General features: G+C 41.7%; 1 protein-coding gene across 2 annotated transcripts in view; it reads left to right on the top strand.

Moving 5' to 3' along the window:
- Positions 1-15,552, top strand: part of ANO5 (anoctamin 5) — a 74,122-nt gene extending 58,570 nt beyond the window's left edge. For both annotated transcript variants that reach the window (XM_036325666.1, XM_036325667.1), the window contains 4 exons: positions 1,771-1,976; positions 7,319-7,497; positions 11,478-11,583; positions 13,511-15,552. In XM_036325666.1, the coding sequence (XP_036181559.1) occupies positions 1,771-1,976; positions 7,319-7,497; positions 11,478-11,583; positions 13,511-13,711 (692 nt within the window). In that variant the 3' untranslated portion in view covers positions 13,712-15,552. The remainder of the gene's footprint in view (positions 1-1,770; positions 1,977-7,318; positions 7,498-11,477; positions 11,584-13,510) is intronic.
- Positions 15,553-15,939: the final 387 nt, after the last annotated feature.

Raw genomic sequence — 15,939 nt, forward strand, 5'->3', positions numbered from 1 at the left:
AGACCCCCCTATAGAGGATAAGTAGGGTAAGAAGGTGGATAGTACAGAACTTAGATTGAGAAGATGTGCCATACTGAGTCCAAAGAAAGAAGACTCTGTATTGATCTTTAGATTAAGAAGATGTGCCATACTGAGTCTAAAGAAATAAGACTCTGTATTGATCTTTTAACACATATGCTTGCTAGCAGAGGAATTAAGGTTACTCCCAGTCAGACAGAACTTTTTATACAAGAAGTATGTCCATGCTTTTCTGAGGAAGGAAAGGTAAATGTAAAGGCATGGGAGGAGGTTGGCCCAAGGAGCCTTATCCTTAACCCCACTGCAGCCTTTCCACCCCGGGAAAGTGCAGGATTGGCAAACTCTCCCTGGGGTGATAGATCAGGACTCAGGTAATAGCGGAAAGCGCCAATCCTACTCTTAAAATGGATATAAGAGAGCATTTCGGGTTTTTCTTTTTAATGCCTGATTTTAAAAAATAAAAAAGGGGGAATTTGCCGGGAGCCGGTCCATGCTTGCTGTTTCAAGGGACCTGGCATATATGTTTGCTCACCTTCTTGGCACTATGTGTTTTAACCAAGGTCTCTGAGAAAGGTTGTTTCCCCAGGTAGGGATTTTCCCCTGAAGTTAGGGAGGGAATAAAACCCCTCAACTAAGTGCCAGGCGGGTAATTAATCACTTTAACTACGAACAATCATGCTTAAGCTACATAATCTTTACTCCCTGGAATGGAGATAAGAAACGCCCTAACCTTTGTAATAGAGATTGATAGGATTGAATCAACTGGTATAAATACAGATGTAAGAAGACAGAACGAGGAGAGACAGAACCTAGGCACAGAACCTACACAGAACGTTCTCTAGAGACAGAAGAACTTCGCTGGAGAGAACATGGCAAAAGATCCTGGACAGAAACTGGCTCAGAACCTAGCGAGAGAACATGGCAAAAGATCCTGGACTGAACCTGACTACAGCAACTGGCAAGAGAACCTGACTAGAACCTAGTGACTGAACCTGGCTGGAGAACCTGGACAGAACCTGGCTGGAGAACCTAGCGAGGGAACTTGGCTACAGAACCTGGCTGGAGAACCTGGAGAACCTAGCAAGACAACATGGACACATAACCAGAACTTCGCTGGAGATCCAGACCAGAACTTGGCTGGAGATCCTGGCTAGAGATCCTGGCTAGGCTGCTGATCAACTGAACGCTGTCTCCGTGTCATTCCTTCTTCGCCGACTCCGTCCACACCTTTGGGGACCCCTGGACCTGCTGGGGTTGGACCCCGGCACCCCGGCCTCCCCTACCCCCCCCAGTGTCTTATGTCCATTGGTTATGCTTATATGCATGCATACAAGTCCTTCGGTTGATCTCTTACCCGCCCCCCCCCCCATCCACCCCTCCCGCCTCTCAACCCTCCCCTGCTTTCCTGCTGTAGTTTGACAGTCTGTTTGAGGCAGCTCTGCCTCTGTATCTATTTTTGTTCATAAGTTTATAATGGTCTTTATTATCCATGAGTGAGTGAGATCATGTGGTGTTTTTCCTTCATTGACTGGCTTATTTCACTTAGCATAATGCTCTCCTTTCTATTTTAGCAAGCAAATACATCACTATGCTTCTTGTAAGGAGGAGGAAGTGGGCAGATGGAAAGAGACCTGGAGTACTTTGCTGGTATAGATACTTCCAAAATGTCAGAAGTGGCAGGTGTTGGGCAGAGTGTTCCCTCTTTTCTCCTCCATAATAATGAGTTTACAAATTTTTCTTTTTTCCCTACAGTTATCCAATTTGGATTTGTTACCTTATTTGTGGCCTCTTTTCCTTTGGCTCCTCTTCTTGCTCTCATGAATAATATTTTAGAGATTCGAGTGGATGCCTGGAAACTCACTACTCAGTACAGGAGACCTGTTGCAGCTAAAGCTCATAGCATAGGTGTTTGGCAAGACATTCTTCATGCAATGGCTGTTCTTTCTGTTGCAAGTAATGTAAGTGGACCTATTTTGGTGGGGTACATTGTATTTTGTTTTCTTGGGGATGGGGAAATGTGAATGATGCTTAGCTCAATCTTTATTTGCATTGATTTCATTTGCTGACAATCCACAAAGGTAAAATATCCCTAAACTTTCATACAGTAAATAGCATAGAGAAATCTCTAACATGGAAACTCTTAGAAATACAAGGAAAATTGTAAAATCACTCTCATTAAAATAACGCAATACAGTTTCATACTGTGACTAATTAACAGGAAACAAGTAAAGGTATAGAGGATTTGAATAATACAATTAAATCTTCTTTTATATAAAGACTAGAGGCCCAGTACACAAAAATTTGTGCACTCGCGGGGGGGGTGGGGGGTGTTCCTCAGCCCGGCCTATGCCCTCTTGCAGTCTGGGACCCCTCGGGGGATGTCCACCAGCTGGCTTCGGCCCGCTCCCTGGGGGATCGGGCCCAAGCTGCCAGTCAGACATCCCTCTGTCAGCCCGGCAGCCCTCAGGGGATGTCCACTTGCCAGTGGGGAGCAGGCCTAAGCTGCAGTCAGACATCCTTAGCTCTGCTGAGGAGGTGGGAGAGGCTCCCACCACCACCACTGTACTGGCAGCCGTCAGCCTGGCTTGAGGCTGAGCAGAGCTCCCCCTGTGGGAGACCACTGACCACCAGGGGACAGCTCCTGCATTGAGCATCTGGCTCCTCGTGGTCAGTGTGTGTCATAGTGACCAGTCATTCCCAGTCGTTCTGCTCTTAGGGTCAGTTTGCATATTACCTTTTACTATATAGGATAGAGGCCTGGTGCATGGGTGGGGGCTGGCTGGTTTGCCCTGAAGGGTGTCCCGGATCAGGGTAGGGGTCCTGCTGGAGTGCCTGGCCAGCCTGGGTGAGGGGCTAATGGCTGTTTGCAGTTGGTCACACCCCCTTCAGTGTGGGGGTCCCCACTGGGGTGCCTGGCCAGCCCGAGTGAGGGGATGATGGCTGTTTGCAGGCTGGCCACACCCCTTTTAGGGTGGGGGGTCCCCACTGGGTTGCCTGGCCAGTCTGGGTGAGGGGCTGAGGGCCGTTTTCAAGCTGGCCAAGCCCCCCTGGCGACGGAAGCTCCCAGCCTCTCCTTTTTTTCTTTTTTCTTTTTTTATTCTGGGGTTTATTTACCTTCTATAATTGAAACTTTGTTGCTTTGAGTGGAGGCCATGCCATGACAGGCCATGACAAATGGGAAACTTGGCTTCCTCCATCATTGGGGCAACCAAGCCTCCTGCTTGCTCCAGCTCCGTGGCTGCCGGCCGCCATCTTGGTTGGGTTAATTTGCATATAGTCGCTCTGATTTGCTGGTGGGCATGGCTTAAGGCGTAGCAAATGTACGGTCAATTTGCATGTTTGTCTTTTATTAGTGTAGATCATTAAAAAAAAAAATCTACCACTAGAAATGTAGATATAGAGCCAGGTGGTTTAAAGTGACTTATCAACCCTAAAAGAAACATGTTATTTATACCATTTAGAGCTTAGGAAAGATGGAAAAATAGCTTCCCTATGAAATAAAATATTGAAATGAATTGCATTTAACTATGGGAAATTTACTAGCTCAGTGATGGCGAACCTATGACATGTGTGTCAGAGGTGACACGCGAACTCATTTTTTTGGTTGATTTTTCTTTGTTAAATGGCATTTAAATATATAAAATAAATATCAAAAATATAAGTCTTTGTTTTACTATGGTTGCAAATATCAAAAAATTTCTATGTGACACAGCACCAGAGTTAAGTTAGGGTTTTTCAAAATGCTGACACGCTGAGCTCAAAAGGTTCACCATCACTGTACTAGCTCATGGTTGTCTTTCTCTCCATTCCCTCCCCTCCAAACTCCTCCACATGCACACGCACACGCGCACATACATACACACATACCCAAACACTGTCCTAGCTTTGGGAGTTGGGAGTTGATCCAGGCAAGTGATTTTGTTTAAGGACACTGGAACTACACTGTGCAACAATGAGAAATGTAAGAAATAGAAAAGCAGGGTGGAAAGAGCATGTTTTTGGAGACAGGTACACTTAGGTTCAGTTTTAACTTAGTCACTTTCTAGCTATGTCATCTTGGACAACTAATTATCTTACCTAATAATAGACAAACATGCAAATTGACCGTACCTTTGCTACCCCCAAGCCACGCCCACAAACCGATCCAGAGATAAGCACATTAACCCAACAATGATAGTGGAGGCTAGGAGCTCCAGTGGCGCAATCAGTTAGCGCGCGGTACTTATAAGATAGTGGAGGCCAGAGCCAGGATACTTGCGTTGCAGCTACAGCTACCATGCAAGCATCCCGGCTCTGGCCGCTCCAGGCCTATTGGAGATGCAGAAGTCAGGGGAGACAGAGAAGTCTGGCTCCAGTGCCTGAGGCTGGCTGCAGCCTGGGAGATGAAGAAGCTGCCTACCCCGTGATCCCAGTCTGCAGCCGGCCAGAGAAGCAGCCTGCCCATGATCCCAGGCTGCAGCCGGCCAGAGAAGCCGCCTGTCCGTGATCCCAGGCTGCAGCCAACTGGAAAATCTGCCTGCCCACGATCTCAGGCCGCAGACAGCCGGAGAAGCTGCCTGCCCCATGATCCTAGGTCTCAGCAGGCTGGAGAAGCTGCCTGCCCCGTGATCCCAGGTCTCAGCCAGCCAGAGAAGCCGCCTGCCCATGCTCTCAGCCGCAGCCGGCCGGAGAAGCCTCCTGCCCATAATCTCAGGCCGCAGCTGGCCAAAAAAGCTGCCTACCCCACATCTGCTCGCCCCAAGTCCTCGGGAAGACTGAGAAGCCGGGCCCCAGTGCCTGAGGCTGGCTACAGACTAAGAGACAAAGAAGCAGCCTGCCCCATTATCCCAGGCTACAGCCAGCCGGAGAAGCTGCCCACACTACATCACAGGGGACACAGAGAAGCCGCCCACCTGCAGTCCAAACGCCAGCGCCTGCAGCTGGCTGCGGCCCAGGAGATGGACAAGCCACCCGCCCCAAGGTCCCAGGCTGTAGCCACCTGGAGAAGCTGCCAGCCCTGTGGTCCAGGGTGCCAGCGCCTGTGGCCCGGCAAATAGGTTCCCTCTTCTTCTACTGCAGTCATTACTTCAATATTCCCCTTCTTAATTTCTCTCCTGTGCCACAACCCAACTCCACTTTTCATCGGAAGGATACGGAACAGAGCAGTGTTAGAAGCTTACACGTTTAAGTCGGTAAGGTTGCTACTTAAACATATAAATGGAAAACTAGAGTTCTTAAGGTAACAAAGGCTACAAAGGGAGGAGGGCAGGGACAGTGCATGACCTATTATATCCAGCAATCCATATGGGGACAGAAAAGTTTGCAATGATAACAATTAGTTACAGTATGAATCAACTGCCGAAACCGGTTTGGCTCAGTGGATAGAGCGTCAGCCTGAGGACTGAAAGGTCCCAGGTTCGATTCCAGTCAAGGGCATGTACCTGGGTTGCGGGCACATCCCCAGTAGGAGATGTGCAGGAGGCAGCTGATTGATGTTTCTCTCTCATTGATGTTTCTAACTCTCTATCTCTCTCCCTTCCTCTCTGTAAAAAATCAATAAAAAATATATTTTAAAAAAAAGATATGAATCAACTAACATAGTTGACAGGGACAATTCTTCCATCTTTGAAAATACCTACATCAAATCTGTTTAAATAGATTTTCATCTGCATAATCTAACACATTCTGACAAGACCACCACCACCAATGTGGTCAGTGTTGTGCTGATAAATGTTTAACAACTGGCTCTCAATCAAAGAAAACAAAACTCTGATTTATACAGTTGGCCAATTTCTGTGGCATAAATTCTCCATCCAAGGCTGATTTCAGCTGCTAATGTGATGCCACTAAATGCAGAGCTCAGGAGAAACAGGCAGTAATACACTATTATATTCTACCAGAAAGACCCAAAAGATATAAATAATGTCAAGAGTCAGAACAGTAAAGTGTAGTAAATAATTGAGGAGTGATGAATTTAGAGTATGTATTTTCTTTGGTTTTAATGTAATTTATTCACTTTTAAGATTATATAATTTAATTTTTAATAATGAACATGTTTAACAACCAGCTTACAAAATTCCTGAAAATTTGTGAGCCAGTGAGAGCAGGCTCTAGCACAATACTGAGTGGAGTGTAATGGTTAAATGTCAAGGCTCATGGATTTGAAATGAGACTCAGCCACTTTTGGGTTTTACTGGTCAAGTTACCTGATCTCTCTATACCTCAGTGTCCTCATCTGTGTCATTACAGTACCTACTGTATAGAGTTGTTGCAAAGATAAAATGACACAGCACAGTACCTGAAACAATAATTCAACTCAATTTGTTATAAACTGTTACTGCCTCAAAACGTTGTTGACAAAATTACTCATGCTGAAATAATGAAATTTTATTGATGAGAAAAATGCCTTATTTTATGATTTACGTGGAGATAGTCAATTTTACTTCCTAGGCAGTAATTGGTAATCTACTACTAGAAACTGCAAGGGGAAAAATGACCTCAACCAACATGATTGAGGCAATGTATTATTAGCTGGATCATAAAGCAGAGAGGATGCCATACATTCTGGGGTACATCTGCAGTAAGAGGCTTCACCTCAGGTATTAATTCTGATCAACGAAGCATCAGACTTAAGATGAATGGTGAGAAGGATTCTGAGGCTGCTTCTAGACTTAGCAGGAATAGAACTTTAATACATAAGCAACAGTTACTCTGGTTAATGATGGCAAGAAAACACACACCATAATCTAATCTAATAAAAGAGAAACATGCAAATCCCCCAAGGGCTACTGGGCTGCCAGAGGGATGTCTGATTGCCGGGAAGCAGGCCTATACCAGCAGGTGGTCATCCCCTAAGGGATCCCAGACTGCGAGAGGGCACAGGCCGGGCTGAGAGACCCTCCCCGAGTGCACAAATTTTTGTGCACCAGGCCTCTAGTATACTATAAATGTGGTATTGCATATTTTAGGCCAAAGACTCATATTATCATGATTTATAATAGCATTTTAATCATTTTGCATCCATATGGCACATGGAACTGAGAGAAATACAAATCAGACATTTTTAAAAAGATTTTTATTGATTGAGAGAGAGAGAGGAAGGAAGAGGGGAAGAGAAACATCAGTGTGAGAGAAACATCAACCAGCTGCCTCCTTCATGCCCCCCACCGGGATCAAGCTCATAAACCAGGTAGTGTCCTGACCAGGAATCCAACCAGCAACCCTTCGCACATGGGACTGAGCTACACCAGCCAGGGAACAAATCTGACTTGTTAAAAACTAGATTGCTTGCTCCTGATCTCCCTCTTGCTTTATCCTTTAGGCTTTTATTGTTGCATTTACATCGGACATCATTCCTCGTTTAGTTTACTACTATGCCTATTCAACAAATGGCAATGAACCTTTGAAAGGATATGTCAATAACAGCCTGTCAGTCTTCCTGATAGCCGATTTACCAAACACCACTGCACCTTTGGACAAACGAGACTTCACCACTTGCAGGTTTCCTCTTGTTTTCTTAAGACTTTAATTTTACCCTCTAAATGTATTTCTAAGTTCTGTATTTCATTCATGCCTTAGAACATAAAGGATTTCCTTGGAGCAATAAAAATCCCGGATAAATCAAGTGCATAATTTTAGAATTCACACATTCTATGATTCTGATTTGGAAATGTAGAATGTCCCAAAGTAAGAAAATATTATGGGTAAAGATAATGTCAATTTTGAATTGCTTTTTATTTTCTAAATTTATTGGAAAGATTTCTCACCAACAAATGCCCTTTGATTCCAAGATGCTATATATAGATATAGATATAGAGATAGAGATAGAGATAGAGATAGAGATAGAGATAGAGATAGAGATATAGAGATATAAAGATACATACACACACACACACACACACACACACACACACACACACACACACACACTGAGTGGCCAGATTATTATGACCACCTGACGTTTGTAGGCAAATTAGCTATAATTTCACGCTGAAGTTGCTACAGGGCCAGACCATTATAAATAGGGGAGCAGGTTGTTTGCCACAACAGTAGAAGTGATTTTTTTTTTCTGTAGATATGGGTAAACAATGTGATTTAACAGCCTTTGAACGTGGGATCTATGCTATTATGAGTGGCCAGATTATTATGGCCATCCCATCAGTACTTCATTGGGCCACATTTTGCCTTCAATACTGCGGCGATTCTTCTTGGCATTGACTCCACGAGATGTTGAAAGGTGACACGAGGATTCTGACACCATGCCTGATGAATAGCACTGTCCAGTTCTGTGAGATTTGATGGTTGTGGAACCAGCTGCCTGATGGCACTTTTAACTTCGTCCCACAAGTGCTCAATTGGATTGAGATCTGGTGATTGTGGGGGCCATCTAAGCAAGGTAAAGTCTCCCTCATGTTCTTGAAAGCACTGCTTCACAATACGAGCACCGTGGCATGGCACATTATCTTATTGGAAGAAGCCATCTCCATTGGGATATGCCATCATGATAGGATGAACTTGATCAGCAAAGATACTTAGGTATGTTGTGCTATTCCGATGTTGTTCCACACGAATTAAAGGGCCCAAATCATGCCAAGAAAACATGCCCTAAACCATAACACTGCCCCCACCAGCTTAAAGGGTTGTACACATGCATGTGGGGTGCATGCTTTCATGCCAAATTCTCACCCTGCCATCTGCATGATGCAACTGGAAATGTGATTCATTGGACCACATGACTTTTTTCCAATGCTCAACTGTCCAATCCTTGTGTTTCTGTGCGAATTGGAGGAGTTTTATCTTAGTAACTGCAGACAGCAAAGGTGTTCAAACAGGCCTTCAGCTTCCATATCCCATATGATGCAGTGTATGGCTAATTTACCTACGAACGTCAGGTGGTCATAATAATCTGGCCACTCATAATAATATATATCCCACATTCAAAGGCTGTTAAATCGCATTGTTTACCCATATCTTCAGAAAAAAAAATCACTTCTGCCCTGACCGGTTTGGCTCAGTGGATAGAGCATCGGCTTGCGGACTGAAAGGTTCCAGGTTCGATTCCAGTCAAGGGCATGTACCTTGGTAGCGGGCACATCCCCAGTAGGAGGTGTGCAGGAGGCAGCTGATGGATGTTTCTCTCTCGTCGATGTTTCTAACTCTCTCTCTCCCTTCCTCTCTGTAAAAAATCAATAAAATATATTTTTTTAAAAAAGAAAAAAATCACTTCTACTGTTGTGGTAAGCAACCTGCTTCCCTATTTATAATGGTCTGGCCCTGTAGCAACTTCAGCGTGAAATTATAGCTAATTTGCTGCAGATGTCAGGTGGTCATAATAATCTGGCCACTCAGTGTGTGTGTGTGTGTGTGTGTGTGTGTGTATATAATTATATATATAATTATATATATAATTATATATATATATATATATATATATATATATAATTATGTTATAGGTGAATCTAATCTACTTGACCTTAATTATATGTCCTCAAAATAAGATAAACTAAAAAAGAAGTAAAAATATGATTGCTTCACCATCCATCCTATGTAAAGGGTTCTTTTTTATGCAGTGAGTGAAATTGGATTTGTAAACCTACTCTTTCTACACTTATCCTGTGTAGTATCTTTTTACTATAGAATTTAAAGATTTACATATAATATGTTTATAATATATTGATTATATTATATTATATTATATTATACATTATACCATACCATACCATACCATACTAGGGGCCCAGTGCACAAATTCATGCACCTTGAAAGGAACTGTGGGCTGTGAGGCTGCGGTGGGCACAGGGGTGGGTCTCAGCCCATCCTCTGCACCCCCGACCAGCCCTTCCCACCACAGTCCTAGGTCCCCTGTCTGCTGGCAGCCCTGCTCCCGCCACCGCTGCTCCCATGTGCTGATGGTGCCAGCCCTGCTCGCACCCGCTGATGGTGCAGAGCGATTGGGGCTGACACCAGTAGCGGGTGCAAGCGGGGCCAGCGCCATCAGTGTGTGGGAGCAGTGGCTGCTGCCCCAATCGCCCCTCAGATGCAGGGGGAGGTGGAGAAGTCCTCAGGGGCAATCAGAGCCGGCAGCTACCACTCACACCCACTGATGGCACTGAGTGATCAGGACTGGCACTGGGCACCGGCAGCAGGTGCAAGCAGTGGCTCCGGTGCCGGCTGCGGGTGCAAGAGGGGCCAGCATGCAGTGGGTGCAAGAGGCGGCTCTGGCAGCAGGTGCGAGTGCGGCCGTCACCAAGAGTGGGTGTGAGAGGCAACTGTCGGCCCCTATTGCCCCTCAGGAGCAAGGGGAGGAGGAGAAGTCCTGATGGGCGATTGGGGCTGTCAGCCACAGCTCACACCCTCTGACAGTGTTGAGTGATCGGGGCTGGAGCTGGGAACCAGCAGCAGGTGCAAGCAGCGGCTCCAGCGCTGCCAGCTGGTGTGAGTGCCTGGCAGGACCGCAGCACATGGAGCAAAGAATTTTCAGTAACCACCAGAGGCTCGCCCCAATGACAGCAACTGGCACCCTGCCTTGGTCTGGCGCCCCCACTCACCTGCTCCACCATCTCACCACGGCCGATGCCCGCCATGTTCCACAGTCTTCTGCCTGCTGCCAATGCCTGCCATGTTCCACACGCACCTCCTGGTGCACGTAATAGCAACCAGTTGTTTGATTGTTCGGTTGTTCCGCCGTTCGGTCTATTTGCATATTAGGGTTTTATTTATATTATATTATACTATACTATAATATATTGATAGAATAAACATTAAGGCCCCTTAATTCTTAAGCCAATTACTTCATTTTGGATTCCAGCAAAGAAACTGCAAAATATTGCATCATAGGTAGACAGAAGCATTGTTATGCTTCATATTTGCATCTAGAGGAATCATAGCATTGCCTTTAAAAGCATGGACACTTGTGTTGTATTTCATGATGTCATCACTGGACTAAAACCTTGAAGCACATCAATCTCTAGTAACTTTGTAGAAAACAATGAGCTCACAAAGTTGAGCACAAACACTCCAGAAGGATAGTAAAGAATAAATCCCAAACTACACAATGCAGTGTCAGATAAGCCAAAAGAAAACAAAGTTTCAAGAAAATAGAAATCGTTAATAATGTCAAGTTCTATTCTTGAAAGATACAATAAGATGAGGATTAAAATGTTCCTTGAGTATAATGACAGGAGACAATTGGTTTCTCTGGGGTGATGGGTAGAACTACCTGTGTTAAGGGGTAGGAAAGGGAGGTAATGGAGATGGCAATATCTGTCTTTGAAGGACAGGAGAGAAGTTTCACTTATGTCTCCTGCTACATCTATACTCTATGTGAGCAACATTTATAACTTTTATCTGTACAAGAAAGATAAATGTTTCATGGTAGCAGTTATCTTACTGTGACTTGACTTTTGAAGTCAATTAAAGAGTCTCTTAAGAAGTCTCTCTATTTGATTCTGTAGCTAATTTTTTGTATATATATTTTTCAGGTACAGAGATCACAGATATCCCCCTAATCACGCAGAGAAATACTCTCATAATATGCAATTCTGGCACGTCCTTGCTGCCAAAATGACCTTCATCATAGTCATGGAGGTAAGCCCTTCTTAGCATTCATTCCAATTAGTCTTTCTGCTCCCTTTAGCCATATATGTCTAAAGATATCTGCTTAGAAAAGAATTAGCATTATCTCGATAAATTGTTTTGATATGTTTGTTGTCATAGAAAGCAATGTAGGGATATTTTCAGTATAATGAGTGCCTGTTATTCACTTACTAGCTATCAAGGTGGCAGAAAAGAAAAAATATGGCTACATCCCTTGAGGGACAGGATAAAGGCAGAGGACCCACTGATTTTACTGAATACCTTTACATATTGGTTGCAGAGGCTATAATAATAACCTTATAAGTTAGACTTTATTATTTGCCCTTGTAAAATGACTCTGAGACTTATCAAAATAAGATATTTGGTTGAAAGGTAATCAGCTAATATTAAACCTGGGTTTTGATGCCAGATGTCTCACTCCCAAGCCTCTGCTCTGTCCATTATATTATGTTTCTCCCTTGTGGAACTTCCAGTATAATTTTAGATATAAGACATGCAGTAAAAAAGAACAAATACAGAGGTGGTATTTGACTAAGACACAAATTGAGAGCTACAAATCCTAAGACATGAAAGCCAATAAGGGAGAGACAAGTCAATGTAAGGCACTTTTTTTACTCTACAATGAATCTCAATAATGGAAAAGTCTAATGCAAGCACACACAAAGTCTAATCAGTTTTTCTTTTTATACATGTAAGTAATTTTTAAAAATCAAATAATTTTGCACAATAAAGAAAAGAGAGCAGTCTTATGTAGCATTCCTCCACATGTTACCCCTCCCCCTTTCTCTCTTTCTCTATCTTTTCTTTATCACTCTTTCATTCCTACATTTTTCATCACCTTTCAGTCTGGTAAATTGCATAAGGAATCTTTTGATATTTTTGTTTTTGTTTATTCATTATTCTTACTAATTTTTGCAATTATCACAGGCTCTGACTCATTGTCTTTTTGGGATTTCTCTTTACCTTCTCTTGTATTAATTACTATATTTTCTGCAATTCATGTTTCTCCCTTTTTTGGATTGATAGCTTATTTTAATGAAGTACATCTTTCAGTAATTTGCTGATGAAAATTATGGGCCATCAATTTTTGAAAACTTGCATATTAAAAATATATTTTCTTTCATTATCGATGATTAATTGGTATGAAATTCAAGATTGAAAGTCATTTTCCCTAAAAAAATGCTTAACTATCTTTATTTAGGTATCCTGAATTTTTCTTAAAGACATTGCTTTATTTTCTGTTAGTTTTTCCCTGGGTTGGAGCCAGTGTTGTTATGAAATGCAAATGCAAAACCATTCTGATTCCCTAGTCTTTATAAATTTTTTTGGTTTTTTGGTTTTTTTTGTGTGTGTTTTTTTTGTTGTTGTTAATCCTCAAGTCGAGGATATTTTTCCACTGATTTTTTTTAGAGAGAGTGGAAGGGAGAGGGAGAGACAGAGAGAAACATTGATGCGAGAGAGACACATCGATTGGTTGCCTCCTGCCCACACCCCTACCTGGGGCAGGGAACCATTGCAAGTTTAAGTGCAAGCTTTCTCTACTCTGGAGTCTGTTATTACTATTCCCTCCCTTCTTTTTGTCTTTGTTGGTTATATCTTTTAAATTTTATTTTCAAGTATTTTATTAGGTTTTTAGGAGGGAGCATAGAAAAAAGAGTATATTCAATGACATGTTCAACCTCAATTTCTGTATTACATATTTTAGAATGTATTTATTTGTTTACTATTGGTCTTTGTAGGAAAGTTCCAGACAGGGGCCATATCTTCTTTATTTTCCTGGTACTTCCTACATTGAGCACAGTTTATTGAATGAATGAAATTATTTGTAAGAGCTTCCTGCTGAATATTTGACAATTCTAACTGTTGGTTTTTTTTGTTTGTTTGTTTGTTTTTGTTTTGTTTTTAATGTTTTCTCCAGCATGTTGTGTTTTTAGTTAAATTTTTGTTGGCTTGGATGATCCCTGATGTTCCAAAAGATGTTCTGGAGAAAATTAAGCGAGAAAGGCTAATGACAGTCAAGATTCTCCATGACTTTGAGCTTAAGAAATTAAAAGAGAACTTGACATTTGATTCTAGTGAATTTGCCAAGGAATTCATGATTCAGGAAAACAAAGTATAGCTGGCTAAATCAACAATCTAGTCACCAAAATGAGTAAGCAGCTGGGAGCCTGACTGGCTTCACATTTTCCCTAGATTAGGGCCAGAGGCCAGAAGCCATGTGTCAATTTTATCCCTTCTTTTTTAACTCAAAGTTTTTGTACACTTTTATAGAGGCCAACTTTGTGAGGTCAGAAGAATACCTTCTCTGCTCCATTGGCTGGGCCCTCCCTAGATATTGTTTTCTGGGATTCTATAAATGATTGTTAAAAGTGCATGTGGAATCAGAATATGGGAAATCATGGAATGTTGCAGTTTATAATCCAACACTGGACTAGGGCTGTCCCGTCACCTTCCAGTGCATCTCTGCACATTTTCATGGTCTTCTACTGGGTTGTTTCATATCACTTTCCCATCAAGAAAAATGTTGGGACAAAGAAAAAAGAAGTGAAGGGGCTTAAAAAGCCATATTTAACCTGCCATTTTAGACTATGCAAATGAAAAACCAAACTCAGATGACATAAGAAGACCCACATATTAAGCATATTGGGTAAATATCATGGCGAGAGTATGTTTCTGAAGTTGTCCTGAATAAGTGAAACTTTCATAAGAATCCCAGGTGGTCCTTCAGGTAAATGCAAAATTGCTTTTTCAAGAGACTGAACATTTGGGTTTCAACAAAAGACTAACAATTCAGTTGTTTAAAGATAACGTTTTGATAAAAATAGTTTGAAGACTGGATTGTTTTATCTGGAAAAGAGTATTAAGAAGTTATTAGATTGTTTCAGGTCTTTGAGTGAATGAAAGACATTTGAAAGCAGTAATGTCTTTTCTTTGTAGTTAAGAAATTCCAGACAATGTATATTGATTAATTTATTGACCTTAATATAAAAATGTTGAATTATTTTCAAAAAATTATTTGTCTTCTACAATGCCTTTTTTCATCATGAAGCTTGTTAGAGCATTAGCTATTTGTATGTTAGGCACAGGTTGTTTATGAAATTTGATTTTTTTGTTTAAAGTAATCTCAACTCTTTTAATGCATTTACAATCTTTTATATTGATTCATCCCTTTGTACAATGTTCAGTGCCTTGCCCCTATGCCTTTGACACACAGTGGTATTGTTGGCTATTGATTTGATGTGATTTGACATCAATCACAGAGTTTACCACCAAAAATGGGTCAACAAAATAAGAATGAGGTGGTAATTTGATAGCTAAATTTTTTTTTAAAAAAATTGAATTATTACTCTCATACTTAGGTCTGTGGCACATATACACTCATTCTTATTTCCCTTAAAAATAAATGCCATATATATTTTTTAACCTTATAAGTTGAGAGATACCAGTCAACTTGAATCTCTAGTTTTAAATTACACTTAAGTTCCAAAGGAATAGTGTTTTTTAATTGCACACAAAAGAAGAAACGTTATTGCAAAAAATTTCTAAGTGGTGTTTCATTATTTGATGCTAATATATTTTGTGGAATTGTCAGTATTAAGTATATGTCAGGTAGTATTAACCAATGATCAATATTAAGCATTTAGATCTGAGGATTATGAATTTTATAAAACTATGAGACAGTTATCCCAATATTGGCAGTAATAATTTGTCACCCACTAGGTAGATTTTTATGAATATTTTTGTGTAATTTGAAATTATCTCATTGTTGAAGCATGATTTCACATGTGGAGGAGATAAATTTCTTGCGTGAGAAGTCCAGTCAGTGTTACTATGAAGTAAGCCACAGATGCAGTATGTTTGACCTGTTAAATAAAACTGCATTACTACGGTGTTGTACATTGTGCACAGCTCATATTGTTCCTTCCTAGGTGTTAATAAAAATTAAAATATGGAAACTGGTTTCTTATGGTTTTAATTTTTGTGGCCTAACAATATTTATAGAGCTGGATTGTAAGAAAATAAAGACATATTTATCTCATAAGGTTGTCTGTACATTGCCATCCTAAATCAACTCAAGTGTTAGATTCCTAGGCTGTATGGAAGACAAGAGAGGAAATAGTAAATTTTAGTCTTTATGATTGGTTGGTATTTTTCTTTTAAAATATCTATAATAATAAAAGCTTAATATGCTAATTAGACCAGATGTCCCTCCTAACGACCTTCTGGATGAAGCCAGGGCTGTGAGGGAAGCCCAGGTCCCAGGTGCCTGCCGGCAGCCAGAGGGAAACCTGGGTCCCGGGTGCCAGAGGGAAGCCGGTGCCAGCAGCCAGGGGGAAGGAAGGCCTA

Source organism: Myotis myotis, unplaced genomic scaffold, assembly GCF_014108235.1.
Source record: "Myotis myotis isolate mMyoMyo1 unplaced genomic scaffold, mMyoMyo1.p scaffold_m19_p_10, whole genome shotgun sequence".
Taxonomy (NCBI): Eukaryota; Metazoa; Chordata; class Mammalia; order Chiroptera; family Vespertilionidae; genus Myotis; species Myotis myotis.